At 39.6% G+C, this 15,271-nt stretch overlaps 1 protein-coding gene across 4 annotated transcripts in view; it reads left to right on the top strand.

Annotated features, from left to right (window-relative positions):
* The window catches only part of NOC3L (NOC3 like DNA replication regulator), a 41,139-nt gene that overhangs the window by 3,645 nt on the left and 22,223 nt on the right, over window positions 1–15,271 (top strand). For all 4 annotated transcript variants that reach the window (XM_045022803.1, XM_045022802.1, XM_045022801.1 and 1 more), the window contains exons 4-17: window positions 2,578–2,735; window positions 2,845–2,904; window positions 5,975–6,105; window positions 6,381–6,542; window positions 9,483–9,576; window positions 9,917–10,092; window positions 10,361–10,489; window positions 11,267–11,398; window positions 11,810–11,890; window positions 12,819–12,919; window positions 13,372–13,444; window positions 13,542–13,605; window positions 13,699–13,770; window positions 14,971–15,152. In XM_045022803.1, coding sequence (XP_044878738.1) covers window positions 2,578–2,735; window positions 2,845–2,904; window positions 5,975–6,105; window positions 6,381–6,542; window positions 9,483–9,576; window positions 9,917–10,092; window positions 10,361–10,489; window positions 11,267–11,398; window positions 11,810–11,890; window positions 12,819–12,919; window positions 13,372–13,444; window positions 13,542–13,605; window positions 13,699–13,770; window positions 14,971–15,152 — 1,615 coding nt within the window. The remainder of the gene's footprint in view (window positions 1–2,577; window positions 2,736–2,844; window positions 2,905–5,974; window positions 6,106–6,380; window positions 6,543–9,482; window positions 9,577–9,916; window positions 10,093–10,360; window positions 10,490–11,266; window positions 11,399–11,809; window positions 11,891–12,818; window positions 12,920–13,371; window positions 13,445–13,541; window positions 13,606–13,698; window positions 13,771–14,970; window positions 15,153–15,271) is intronic.

The raw sequence follows: 15,271 nt of genomic DNA on the forward strand, positions 1-15,271 counted from the left end.
GAAAGTATCAGCTCAGAGGACTTCTTTTTTTTTAAAGAATATTGATTTGGAATTAATTTTGACTTTTAAAAAGAAGGAAGTAACTTTCTGCTTCCAACATTTATGCTAATCCTAATTCAAATGGATTTTCTTAAGTTTTATAAACTATTAATCAGTAATGTAGACCAGTGTCTGAAACATACTAAAAAATAATTTTTGACGTACAGAGTTACAGCTCTCCTGCATTCTGTCATGCTATGTAAAATGCTGTAGCTGGTCTTCAAGTTGTTAGCTAAGATACAATTTTATTTTTAAAATACAGCTCGGTTTCCAGATTTGTTACAGAACAGCTGAAATGGAAAACTGTAAACATGTGTGTATTTATTGAATGACATTGTGCAAGCTATAGATCGTTTAGTTTGACAAAGTTTATTTTCATTTTAAAAAGACATTTTTAAATTGTTGAGATAAACATTTGAAAATTAGCCACTGTGCCAAATTTTTGTTGTCTTCTAAAGTACAGAATGTAGCATTTTCCAATTTTAAATCCCATATTCTTCTGCTTTTTATTCCTATCAATTGTGAAAAGTTTACAGAAACATCTGCATTGTAGCCACTATGGCCAAGATCCACAGAGAGACTTTAGGCACCTAAGTTCCAGTTGTAAAAGCCACTACAACCCACAGAATCCTCACTCAACTGCCATGTAACCCTGTAGGCACCTACATCAGTGCCTAAAGTTTTGCTGTAAAAGTTCTAAGTTCTGCTTCTGGGCATGTCTGCTGCTGCCACACTCTTGGTGCTCAGGTGTCCATCTCTTGCCTAAGCCTCAGCATGATCCATAAACTGGGGGAATGGTGCCTGTTTTAACTACAGGGCTTAGTTCAGTGCTCTGAGCATATGTACTGGATCAGGCCCCATTCAAAATCTGGCCAGAGGTGGTTGTGATTGTGCCTCCCTTATAGGTTTTTAGCCCAATGATTAATTAAAGTACTTGGGCCAGAGAAAAAAAGTGAGAGACTCTCTAGCCTGGGAGATGGGAGTTGCAAGGTCCAGTCCCCCTGCTCTAATGACTCTTTAATTATTTATTGAAAGTGGAACAGCTTCAACAGCAGAGAGTGAGGGAGCCCCACATCAGAATATCCCATAGCCCAGTGATAGAACACTCTCCAAAGAGATGGGAGACTCCTTTTCAAATTCTTCCTTCTCATCAGGCAGAGGAGGTAATTGAATCCAGGTGTCCCACATCCCAGGAAAGTGCTCTAACCACTAGGCTAAAATTATAAGGTAGGTAACAGTGGCATCATCTCCTCTGACTGTTAGGCGTGGAGTTAGGCACTTCCCACAAGAAACAGCTTAGGTGCCTAAGCTGCCTGACTCCAGAAGAAGGGTTCCTTGCTGTGCATTGCAAACACATATAGGCACCTCCCTGCAGTCCTGATTTAGGTGCCTAACTGTGAGAGGGGCAGGGCTGAGGACATACCCCTCTTGTTGGCATCTCCCATTGGCTAGTTTAGACAGCTCCCCGCCTAGCTTGCTGGCTTTTGTGGTTTGCATTCTCAGGCACCTGTTTCTTCCCATGCATTCCCTAGGCCACCATCTCAGGCTTTGGGAATCCTGCTGCTGTTCCATTGATTTTCTAGGTGCCTAAAAATTAGGCATTGCAATGCCTAATCCCCCTGCCGGACCATATGATGGTTACCTATTATTTACAAAACAAAGATTTGTGTAGTCAGATATAAACGTATACAGGTTAGGAATCGGAACTGAATGAAAACAAACTAAGTTATGACAGCCTGTAAAAGGAGATGGCACATCAGACTATAACGAGGACACTGGTCTGTTTGCTATGGCAGATCGTATGACAGTGAGGCCTCTTTCTACTGCTCTCTTTTTCACAGCCTACTACTTTGGCCCAAGGCATCTTGACTGATAGTAGCCACACTAATTAGGTTTTCACAGTTCTTCTAATGGGCATTTCATTCCTCTATTAAGACTTACTTACACACAAGTTTTTGCAGTTGAACTTGGAATACCCCGCAATGGGCCCATTTATATTGGCTTAAGAATGTTTGTTTTGTTTTAGATTGTTAGCAGCTAAACAGAGAAACACTTTTGTCAATGCTAAGGGGTTGCACCACTTATTAAATGATTTTGTTTGTTTTTTTAAACTGATTTCAGTTACCAGCCCTTAGAAACCAGCTTGGGGGCCAGTGTAAAAATGCTGACATTCACAAAATAACATGACTGACTTATTTTTACTTGTAACTTTCAAATAAAGTGTTTGCTTATGAATTTTATAGTGCATTCTTTTACTAAGTTAACTAAGTCATGTGATTTCATATCTGAGTTTACTAAACATTGGAGGTGAATGGGAGGGTGGATTTTTTGTTCATTTTTATTCATAGAACAGTGAATAACTGGAGCAGCAACTGAAACTGACACTGAAACTCACTCAGATGTTCTGGTTCATGATGTACTGCATGACTTTTTTTTTTTTTTTTAAGGTGTAGGATTTTAATTTTGACAGTGTACTTTGAATTTACAGTTAATATCTAATTTGTTGATGAATTGAATAGTCTGTCTTACACTATACAGTGAACCTGTTCATGCTAAGAAACGAAAACAGGAAAGCGTGATTGACAGATATGAGAAAATGCCAAGGCGCATGCAGACTGAGCCAGAAAAAGAACTTATTCACCTGCTTCCTATCAAAGACAAAAGTGGCATTATTCCACAAACAATGGAAAAGCCAGGTAAGAAGCAGGTGCTGGATTCAACATAACAGCAGCCAGCAAGATTATATTTTATTAATTTTTTTTAAACCTGAGTATTAGGTTTGTAATATATATTCTGTTCTTGCAGTCATCAGTGTTGCTCAGAATGAAGAGGAGGAAGACACAGAAGAAATGGAGGTGGTAGAAGGTAATAAAACACCCTGTTACACTTAGACAACTGAAAGTGATTTTTTCTGTTTATTAAAGTCATTTATCACAGAATGTGTTCTGCTTAGGTGGTTTTGGAACAGACAGCTCAGTTCAGTCAAGCGTCATTTTACTCACACAGTTTGGCAGTGAATCCTGTCTTGCTTCATGCTCACCTGCTAGAATTCCAGGACTTGCAGGAAAAAATTCTGTTGCTGACTTCAGAATTACTTCATTTAATATCGTTTTGATGTGTTGATGTCTCCAGAATTGATGCTTAGGCTAAGCCCTTTGGAACTGTTGTGCCTTTTTCACCAGTCAGGGAAGAAGCCTCATTCTTAGTTCAGGAATCTCTGGCTTGCCTGGTTCATGGTGGTTATTCCAAAACAAAAAAATCTTAAAATGAAGCATGTATCAGTGTTTTGAGTATATATTACCTTTCAAGAATTTTTTTTAGCTTGAACAATCAAATGTGAGAAACCCAGAAAACTTGGAATTCAATTTGCACTTCCACAATAAGCCACAGAGTCTCACTCAAATGATAAGCACAGCCCTAACTCTGTCTTAGTCATGGCTAGAGCTCATTGGGAACATGGCAATTTGTTGACACCAGAACAAAACCAAATTTCAAAATATCAAAATTTCCTGCGAACCAGATATCATGAGTTTCTTGGCCAGTTTTAGTCAGGGCAGCAGAAGCCAAAACACGCATTTGAGTAAATTAAACAGTCATCAGGAAATGCAAGTAAAGTGGTTGAAATGATATAGTATGAATTATGTTGTGATAAATTTACATCAAAATACTCTGTTGCAAATTCTCTCTCCAGTCAAACTGCCAATATTTGGTTTATTCATTGGGTTTGTATGTTGTCACGGTGTACATAGAGAAAACCACTTTAAAATTCAAAGCAGACATGCATTCTGCTCCTATTTACAAGAGTTAGAAACTCAGCTGGGGGAGTATTGAGTCTTACAAACTGCCAAACTGTATGTACACATTTTGGAGGTATCTTACGTTTTTAAAGGCATTTTGAAAATTCTGCATTGCCTGTAGTTTAGAGTATGTATGCATATCAGCCTGGGACTAAAACTTCTGGCATGAGGAGACATACCCATGCTAGCTTGGATCGAGCTGGCATGCTAAAAATAGAGTGTAGTCAGAGCGGTGGGAGAGGCTTCACTTCTTACAGAGTGTCTTGGACAGGCATGTACTCAGGCAGTGAGCCCCTCCTGCCACTCGTGATGCCACAACTGCACTCAGCATGCCAGCTCAGTTAGAACTAACACAGATATGCCTTCTTCAGCTGAGAATTATACCCCACTTGATGACATACCCTTTCCTGTACACCTTATAAGGGTATCCCTTCCTAGGGAGAAGTAGGTAGAGTAGGAGGATTGTAGGGGGCAGCACACCAGGAAGCATTCCTCCTCTTCCTGTGGATCTCCTGGGGCCCACAGTGTTTGGAGATGCACAAAAATAGAAATCCTAAGTGCAGCAGCCTCTTGGGGAACATTAGAAAATTCATTTTGAAGTTGCCTTCCAACACCTCCACTCAAGTGATAGGAGGCTTGTGTGGGGCCCTCCAGGTGAAGGAGGCCCAAACCCCTACCACAGTGCAAGTCTGGGCTGGGCTGGGCCGGGCCGGGCCAACCCAACCCCAATCCCTCCAACCAGCCTCAGGGTGCTACCTGACTACCTAAAATTGACTCATTGGCTGGCTAGAAACCTAAATGGAGTTGGGAGGTTGGTGACACTATTTATGCTTTATGCTGCTGAGTCTAATTGGATCTCCTAGTGGGTGGTTGTGAGGGACCCTGGTAAGCCTTGTGGAAATTAGGGTGGGCTCCCAATGAGCCTACTAAAGTTGCAAGGATTCAGAGGGCAACAACATTTTAAATTCTAAAGCTACTGATTGGGCCTGTTTAGCCTGATCGGGAGAGGGGGTAATGCTGAGACTCTTAATGTTTACAAGGATGTGTGGAATGTACGCTGTTCTGCTGTTCCCCTTCTCCACTTTTGTTCACTCTTCTGTTTCTTACTTCTCTACCATCAGATCACCCAGCTTTCTCTGCTGATACCCTTCATGACCTCGTTCTCTCAGTCCCACAAGCTCTATACTTTCCTCAGCCTACATATCTCCCCTCCACATACACACACACACCTTGCAAGCCCTTGGATCCATTGAAAGTGAGCACCTTAAAAAGTCCACTGGTGTGTGCTTGTGGGACTAGGGGGAGGGGGAGCAGGAAGGCACCACCCCTTTTGCCCCTATTAAAATAGCTGACTCAAATAATCTTAATTTTTAATGTCTCCTACTCTCCGTTTTCAGGTTACAAAACTCTGCCCAAAAAAAAGCATTAGAGGTTTTACCGTTGAAAACACCTTTTTTGTTATTAAAAACTTTAGTTTATAAACAACCTGTCTTCAGTTTTGTTAGAAACTGTTTCCTTTTTCTATTGAGAAGCCACCATAGTGATGGGTTTACACTTTGAGGTAATTAAAAAAAAAAAAATTAAATGAAAGTTCTGATCTCCAGTTGTTGTCATCCATTTTAAGTTCATTGGCGCCAACAAGCCATTTGGTTGTTGTTAATTAAAATCTTAATCACTTTTTAAATTGATTTAATTAATTAGTCTTTTGTTCAGTGCATGAGAGCTCAGGTTGATGAGAGTCTGTACAGCTATGTTTTATCACTGTCCTTTTTTATTTATTTAGTCTTGCTAACACTTCAGTTTCTTAAGGTATTGCAATTCAAAATCCCCTTGTCCAATTCACTTTAAATTTAACAGAAAAATTGTATCTCAAGCCCAGACCTAACCTACCAAGTTTGACATCATTATTCCTTTGTTTATTTTGGGTTGGAAGAGGTGAAGTGGGTCTTGTAATTTGCATAAGTCATCACATGGCCCTGAAAAACCTCTTGGGCTGCTTTTGAGTGCTGTACTGCTGAACTTAACATTATGATATTGTATCTGCTAAGTAACCGTTTGATACTTAAGTGGTTTCTACCATACAGTTAACGAGTGGGAACTAATGGGGAAAAGTTAACTATTAAACTTTATTGTATTAGAATCTAGTGAAGAACCCCAGCCTGTGCTCACTACAGATGAACTGCTAATTCAAAGGAGGAGGAAGCTGCAGGAGAAGAAGATACACATTGCAGCCTTAGCAGCTGCCATTCTGTCTGACCCAGAAAACAGCGTGAGTAGTGTTAGATTTTTGTGTGTGTGGTACAGTAAATCAATTAATTACAAAAACCTGAAGTAATCAAGGAATGGCAAAGTATGCAACATGTTATGCACCCATGGAAAACCCAAAATCAGCAGAGACAGGACAGCAAAGGGGGGCGCCATGGTTGTTGTTCTGCAGACAAAGTAAATCTGCATGACTGTGTTTGTTATTAGACTCTCCATGAATTCATTGGTGTTATTTGGTATATAACCTTTATTTATCCTGCACCATGTTTTCTTGAACAGATAAAGAAGCTGAAAGAGTTGCGTGCCATGCTAATGGAACAAGACCCCAATGTGGCTGTGATTGTTCGGAAGCTGGTGATGGTTTCTCTGATGGAAATATTCAAAGATATTACTCCTTCTTACAAAATTCGGCCTCTGACTGAAGCAGAAAAACATACCAAGGTGAAACTGCGGGTTTCAATAAAATAGGGTGGATTATTTGTTGTTTTTAGATCAGGGACAGCCTATTAAAACAGGTGTTTAACAGAAATCTAGTTTTTGAACAAATTTAACAAATCCTATTTTAACATGAAGTACTTATAGGATATGTTTACACTGCAGCATAAGCCCATGCTTGAGCCATAGCTCAAGCCTAACCCCCTTGTGTCTATACTTCAATTGCACTAACACAGGGCTTGGACCCAGGGTCCTAGTACCCTGCAGGGCTGGAGGGTCCGAGTTTGCGTTATTGCTTTAAAGTGTAGATGGAGCCCCGCATGACTAATTTCCAGGGAGTCAGCTGGAAGTATCCCACTATTCTGTGGGACAACTTCCTTATTCCTCTCTGTCCCAACAATCTGCAATCCACTTTATTGAAAATGGAGGCCCCTTTTGTAAATGGCAGCAACTCAGGTCATCATTAACCTTCTGATCACCAATCAGCAAATGTAGTATCTGAGAACCTCCTGGGTTTGCAATGGAGAACAAATTGATCAAGCCTTTTGCCAAGCAGGCTGCTTCAAACTTCCTGTAATGTGCAGGGCAGGCAATAAAGTTTTTGCACAGTGCACCTAGGTCCTAGGCTAGAGCAGCCACATTGGGGGATCGGCGGGAGGGCACTAGGGACTCTGAGATATGGTTACTTTGACTTACGTCTGCGCACTGCAGTGTAGACGCCAGAGCCATAGGTTTGAGCATGGGCTAGGAAAGTCTTAACATTGAGTTAAAATACAGTGTAGCTGCTCAAGCCCAAGGTTCCCTAACACTGGTTAGCTGAGTCAAGTCTTGCTAATCCTGGGTTTACATTACAGTGTAGACATACCCAGAGAGTGGTCCCCAAACTTTTCAGGGTTGTGCCTCCCCTTTACCCCTGTTTGCACCCAGGCTGGGAGCAGGGCCTCAGCTCCAGGGCAGGGAGGGGTGAGGAGGTGGAGACGGGTAAGAGGGGCAAGGTTGGGGCTGCATCTGGGGGTGGATCTGGGGCTGGGAACGGAGCCGAGGCCGGGGCTAGGATCAGAAACCACGGTTGGGGACCGAGGCTGGGGCTGGAGCCAGGAGAGGAGCCACAGCCGGGAGCCAGAGCTGGAGCGGAGGGCAGAGCAGGGCTGGGTGGCACCCCTGTCCCCCTCATGGGGGCTGGCCCGGCCCTGCACCCTCCCCGTTTGGGCACCTGTGTGTTAATGAGATTATAGCTAAGGCTACATTTTAGTCACAGGTATTTTTAATAAGTCATGAAATTCACAGCCTGTGACCTGTCCATGACTTTTACTATATACCCCTAACTAAAACTTGGACGGAGGGCCCCGGGTGCTCTGGGGGGTGATCTGGGGGTGCCGGAGGAGGTGGCCCAGGACCCTGCTGGTGCTTGGTGGAGGGAAGGTTGGCAGGGCTGGTAGGGGCTCCCCTCCTAGGTGGCGGAGGGGCCAGGGGGCTCTGTGTGCTGCTCATGCCGTAAGCCCCGGCTGTGCAGCTCCCATTGGCAGGGTGGGGCGTGTGGGTGCGGGCAGTGCATGGAGTCCCCTCGCCCCTCCTCCGCCTAGGAGCTGCATGGCCATGTCAGTGGGAACCAGAGAGCCCCCCACCCTGAGGTAAACGCTCCTCCCTCCCAAGCCCCCTCCCACACACCCAAACTGCTGCTGCTGTTTATGTAGTTTTATTTAATTAGCAATAAGCATTTACAGCTTTAGTTTAAAATGTTGTTGTTAAATTGAAAGAAATAAAATATTAAACGAGAGAAAATCCAAGTATCATTTGTAAAATGTTTGATAGATTTATTTTTTTATACTTAGTTTTAAACACTTGTAAATTCAGAGTCACCAAAACGGTTTTGCGTTAAGGAGAATGTAATATATAGGTAATTTTCAGTAGCAGTAACCTAGGAACAAAACAGTCCTCAGTGTCAGGCGAGGGAATTGAACCAAAAGAAAAGCCATTAAATGCTATCATAAAGAATACAATTATTCATGTATTTTAGGGCTTGTGTATATATATGGGGACATACAGGAAAGTTAATCTGAATTAACTAAAGGTGTGAATTTGAAATGAATTAAACTGCATTAAAATCCCTGTGTGGATACTTTGATTTGGGATTAAAATGGCCTTAATTTGATTTATTTTAACTTATTTTGAAAGTGATTTAAGCTAAACCGAATTAAGGCCACTTTAATGTTGAATAAGAGTGTTCACATAGGGTTTAATGCAGTTTTACTGATCCACTTCAAATTCACACTTTAGTTAATTCAGATGAATTTTCCTGTATGTCCCTTACATTGGATCAGATCTCTGCATGTACGTTTCATTCTCCGCTAAATAAAAGCGGAATACCTTATTCTCCTGGAATTTTGTAAAATGTTGGTTTAGAAGGTGTTTACCAATTGAGGTGGCACAACTCAAGGATTCTGGCTTTAAACTTGTTTTACATAAAGGCAGTCCTATTCCCAAATCCCTCTTAAATACCTTCTTAGTGAAATAGATCTAGTGGGCAGAAAAAAGTCTCCAAAGCACCAAAACGTGTACAGAAAAGTTAATTTTAATACACCTCTACCCCAATATAATGCTGTCCTCGGGAGCCAAAAAATCTTACCGCGTTATAGGTGAAACCGCGTTATATCGAACTTGCTTTGATCCACCGGAGTGCGCAGCCCTGCCCTCCCGGGGCGCTGCTTTACCGCGTTGTATCCGAATTCGTGTTATATCGGGTCGCGTTATATTGGGGTAGAGCTGTATATAATACCTGGGAAAGCTCTTGTAAAAACTAAACTTCATTGGACTAAAAAAAAAAAAAATACAAAACCAATCCCAAAAACAAGGGGGAAAAAACAAACACCAAACCTTATATTGGCAGTATTAGTTAACTGAAATACTTAGGTCTTTAAAAATAATTCACCTGTATTATGTTTACAGGTTAGAAAAGAAACTCAGAAACTAAGAGAGTTTGAAGAAGGCCTTGTGAGCCAGTACAAGTTTTACTTGGAAAATCTGGAACAAACAGTTAAAGGTATAGTGTGGCTTTCCCTCATTTCTTAGTTAAGTACATTCCTAGATACAAGGTCCTGATCCTGCCATCAATTACACATGCATCGTCCCGTTGAACTGAAAGGGCCTAGTTATGTGCACAAAGTTACTCGCCTGTATAAGTGTTTGCAGGATAAGTGTTTATTCTTGGAATGAATATTGCTTTCTGCACCTAACATTTTCTGATTGTTATTTCATAGAAAGCTGTACTTAAGATTTGTTTTACTAAAACATCAGGAAAGCCGCCAGAAAAATACTCAAAAATAATGCAGTAGCTAAGTTTTGCATAATAATAATAATAACAAAAATAATGTTTTATTCAGACTGGAAGCAAAGGAAGCTGAAGAAAAGTAACGTGATCTCATTAAAAGCATATAAAGGTCTGGCAGAGATTGCAGTCAAGTGTCTGTGTGAGCTTCTTGTGGTGCTGCCTCACTTCAATTTCCACAATAACATCATTGTCCTGATTGTACCTCTCATGAATGACACATCAAAATTGGTGGGTATCTTTCTAATTATTTGTTCTCTTATATGAAAAATATTTCTGATTTTTGAAAGTTAATTACAAAGCAACCGTAGCATGCCTCTCTTTTCAACACTTTGTTTTACAAGCTTTCTCTCTGTACTTGATGACTTTTTTTATTGAAAGTGGATATTCACACCATTTTAAATTTTGACATAGAAACTTAGTCGAGTAACTATTGGCATGAACTTGTCTCTTTTTTTATATCATTTTCTGAGAATAAACATTTCAGTTAACTTTACAGATTTCTGAAATGTGCTGTGAAGCTGTAAAGAAGCTCTTTAAACAAGACAAACTAGGCTCTGTTTCTCTGGGTGTCGTTAAGGTGATTTCTGGCCTTGTAAAGAGCAGAAATTATGATGTTAGACCTGAGGTAAGTTTCTTTCTTTTGTACTTCAGAATTTTCTTTTGACAATGGCAAAAACAGTGAAAGACTATACTTAGCAAAGCCATCAAGTATTTCTTCACTTTTCCTGAGCATAGAACAAGTTTAAGGCTTCTTGTCTTCCCTTAAAAAGGATACAAGGGGTGTAGTCTGATTGACAAACCTGATGCATTTAAAGAACTTCCTCTTACTGCTTTTTGCTAGGTGCAACTAATTTTGTGACTGAGCTTTTCTGATTTGGTCCCTTCATGCTTGTGCTGCTCTTTTGTATTCCTTGGTTATTCATGTTTCCTCTTTTTGTAGGTTTCCTTTTTTTATTTTCAGGAAATTAAATAGTTTCTGATGAAGCCATATTGGACTCTTACTGTACTTCCTATCTTTCCTTTGCATGGGGATAGTTTTGCAGTTGTGCCTACAATGGGTGTAGTCTGATTGACTAATAAATTAAGGTATGCTCAGGTTATGGGTTCTAGTCACTGGATTTAAGCCAAGACAATAGGCTAAGATGACTAAATATGTTGCAGGAACCAGAGTTTATAGTTAAAGGAAGACTGCTGTAAATTAGTATTTTATGAAAATGCATTGTGTATGTTTTCTAATTAACTATATAAAACTGTAAGATTCTCCAGTATTGCATGGCAAAAGCTCAGTCAGACACACCCAATCTTGAAGTTCCTGATGTTGATAATCTGTTGTAAATTTGCTGCACATGACTTTGTTAAACTTCAGGCACTAAATATGTTATGGTTTCTTTCTCAATTATAGGTGCTAAAAATATTCCTTCATCTAAGAATTAAAGAAGTAGAAGTAAAAAAAGACACAGAAGACATTACTGCAAAGAAAAAGTTCATGTCCTCTAAGGAGAGAAGGAAAAATCTTTCAAGGATGCAAAGAAAGGTATAGTTGAAATTGACTCCTCTGTTACCTTCATTATCCTTTGGCACTGGTAAATGCGTTGCATTAGCACTGTGTATAGAGCATTTTGGGGCACATCAAGGAATATTTGATCTTTGTAATTCTGTCCTTTTCCCGGTATTTATTATAATAATTAGCAAAACTTTTAATAATGACTCAGTTCTGTTTATTAGTTGGTGGGAAGGGGATGTTTAGAAAATTAGTTACCCTCCAGTTACCCTTCTGCCATCATTAAGACAACTTCATTCCACCAGGGGACTCACAAAGGATCAGCAGAGCACTGAACACGGTTATTCCAGATACCTGTGGACCCTGGGGCTCCAGGCTTAGTGAGAAGTGGAATTTTTTAATTTGCCAGAATATTTAATGTCTTTAAAATGAATATATTTTCAGTGGAAGAAAGCAGAAGAGAAGCTGGAACGAGAACTCCTGGAAGCAGAAGCCTCAGAGAGTAAAGAAAAAAAACTGAAACTGGTAGGGAATTGGAGAAATTCTTTTTCTGCTTTTGCATGTGTTCTTGCAAGCAATTAAAACTAGTTGTCTGAAGTCTATTTTGTGGTCCAGTTTGTTGTCTTTTCTTTGTCACTTTAGCTCAGTAGGTAATGATAGTGCACTGAGAGGCTAGTGATACGAGGCATGGAAGACCTCTTCTCAGGCAGAAAGGTTATTGTATGTCATGAAGTAGGAGCTGGGGAGGGTTCATTTTTTGCAACTAACTGACCTAGCTATGTTGAGGACACTGAAATTATACAAACACAGGTGGAGCACAAAGAAAGGAAAAGGATACCTGTAATTTGTAACTGACTGACTAGGTTACAGTCTACAGCAGACTGGAATTACTTGAATCTGTAATAGGGTTCCTTTATATGTGTCAGAAAAATTCTGCTGCTAAAAGCCCTATCAATGTTCATTATGATGTCAGTTTTCAGTTTCAATTGTGTAGTCCTTACCCCAGGGTAGCAGACACACTGGCAACCTGACAGTGCCTGTTTAAAACAGCTTCCCTTTAAATATGTGCAACTGTTCAGTCTCAGTTTGTTGGCATTTATTTCCTTTTATTTATATTTAAGCAGGTCTTCTCCATTCTTTCTTTGAATGAGATGTTGCGTCAAAGTGGAATTTAAAAGCCTGATTTATGTTGGTCAAATTTAGAAATATTGCCATTAATTTTAGTTTACTACAGAATCTAAAATCCACCTGCTGAGTCAGTAGTGTGTGACTGTATCCTCTGTGATAGGAATTTTTGGACAGCTATATTTGTAATTATTAGGATTTTGGGGGCTAGTGAGTTCAAAATTCAAAAAAGTAAGAGGAAAAGGAAAGCTTTGAGTTTAGTTTAAATGAATCAGCAATACCTGTTTTCTATGCATACTGATATGATTTTATGTACTTTTTCCCACAGCACACAGAGACTCTGAATATTGTATTTTTAACTTACTTCAGAATACTGAAGAAAATACAGAAATCCCCTCTTTTGCCTGCAGTACTGGAAGGTCTTGCAAAGTAAGAGCTATGAGTCAATATTATTTTCTATGTATTTTAGAAAAAAATGAGTCAGTAAAAAGACATTTTAGAATCTTTTGTATGAGCAGTTGAACTGCATGAAGGATAGATGAATAAAGCGCACCAAAATGCATCAGTTTGTATATTTGAGCATTTCTAATTGTCAGTATGGGATTTACATCACAAAAATCCTTTAAATCATTAGGTGACTGCATTATTTATTCTGGTGTGTTAATAAAGAAATTGAAAGTCATTCTTTGCTCTGTGCAGTAGTGTTAATGAAAAGTTGAGATATGCCTCTAGGGATTGCATTATCAAGCTGTGCAAATATAGAGTAGGGCATTTGATGGAAGTAGAGGATGTAGTCTTTGGCAGGTCACAGAATGCTTTGAATGAGCTTGCAGAGAAAATTGTCTATAGTTACAGAAAAATAAAAATCTCCTTGATTCTAGGTTTGCCCATCTCATAAATGTAGAATTTTTTGATGACCTATTGGTTGTTCTACATTCTCTCATTGCATCTGGGGTAAGTTGAGCTTTTTCCTAATGAGGTAATTTCTTGAGACATTTTTTGAAAATAAAGCTTTATCTATTGTGTATCAGCTATTCTTTTGAATTCCCAGGATCTCAGCTATCGGGAGAGCCTTCATTGCGTTCTCACTGCTTTTCATATTCTGTCTGGCCAAGGTAAGTTCTCTAAAATATATAAACATCATAATTTGATTTTAGCTCATAGGTTAGTGAAGTAAACCTACTTATCTGGGATTATTTTTTAAATAGGTGATGTTCTTAACATTGACCCTTCGAAGTTCTACAGTCACCTTTACAGGACACTATTTAGGCTACATGCAGGTAACTTCAGTGTCATATTTTAACATCTGAATGCATAGACTGTTGATTTTATTTGTATGATACTTAGTTTTAAGATGCCTTTGCCATCCTTTGTTTTAACTGCTTGGTTCTTCTCTCAAGTTAGTGTATATATTATGGCATTACTTAATACGAATTTCAAATAGTGTCAGATTTCATTAGGGTCTAGTGAGTGACTTTGAATCAGCATCTAACCCAGGCACTTGTAACTTTAAGATAGCATAGGGCCACAGAATCCACTAAAACCTTCTGGTGGGCCAATGGGTGTGACCGGGGGAATGTCACACCCTGCCATCTAGGGGAGGGGTTGGAGAGCACATCTGCCTCGCACTCATCCCACAGCAATAGCTACTGTCCTGTGGAGCTTGGGCTGGGCCTGACTTCCTGCTTCCATTGGCTCTTGCTATAGCATCATATGACGTGAATGTACGCAGGCAGGGCCCTCCCACCCTTTCCTGCCCCTGGCATTGCTGGATTGCTTGCCCTGAGCTGGGCTGTGGTGGGCCAAATAAAATGATCTGCTGCCCCTGGGCTTCCAATGGCCCATCCCCGATCTAACCTCTCATAGAAATCTGTCTTTTGACTCCATATTACTTGATTCTTTGCAAAGGCAATTGAAATCTCTATTGATCTTTTGTAAGTTTTATATTTTCAACATTAATTGCTCTTAATATATGCTTTAACATTTTATGAAAAGATGCCTATTAAAGTAAGGATTCATTTAGTTAAAATGGGTTTCATTAACTTGTATAGGAGGAGCTCATGAATTAACTATATGTTATACATTTTTTTATTGTATATGCAGCCAAAACATTGGATGAGTACACTTTTATAACTATAAATAATTGATAGAATGATCAGTATGATTAGGACCAAAAGAATCTTTGTGAATTTAAACATCCTTGTTTGAATAAATGTATTGTTAAAAGAAGCAAAGATATATTGAGTCTGCTCAGAGCAGGAGTAGTTTTATAAAAGTAGATGTGTGTTTTTGTCTATCATGTTAATAACCACTGTTTGTTGAACTATTATTTATGCTTTAGTACATAAATGGTAGAATGAATAAATAAATAAATAGATCTAGGGCTCTAATTTCTAAACAACCTCCTTCACAGAGTATTTTCTTTCTCATGTGGAAGGTCTCTTGTTGCCTTTAAGTTTTTACATATTCTGCTTTTTGAGGTGCTACAAATGATGACATGGTGATAGTGCTTCAATGCCTGGATGTAATGCTTACCAAACGTAGGAAACAGGTTTCTCAGCAACGAGCCCTTGCTTTCATAAAGCGACTTTCCACACTTGCTCTCCATGTCCTTCCAAATTCCAGTGTTGGGATCTTGGCAACCAACAGAATATTGATGCAAGTAAGTTCTTAATCACTTGCTGGAATGGAAAATTTCTTACTTGATTATTTCCTTTCTGCTAGCAGTCTCCTCTACAATTGGGGGAGACGCTGGGCTGCAGAATTTACTAGTCCATGAAT

Source organism: Mauremys mutica, chromosome 7 (genome assembly GCF_020497125.1).
Source record: "Mauremys mutica isolate MM-2020 ecotype Southern chromosome 7, ASM2049712v1, whole genome shotgun sequence".
NCBI classification, from domain to species: Eukaryota; Metazoa; Chordata; order Testudines; family Geoemydidae; genus Mauremys; species Mauremys mutica.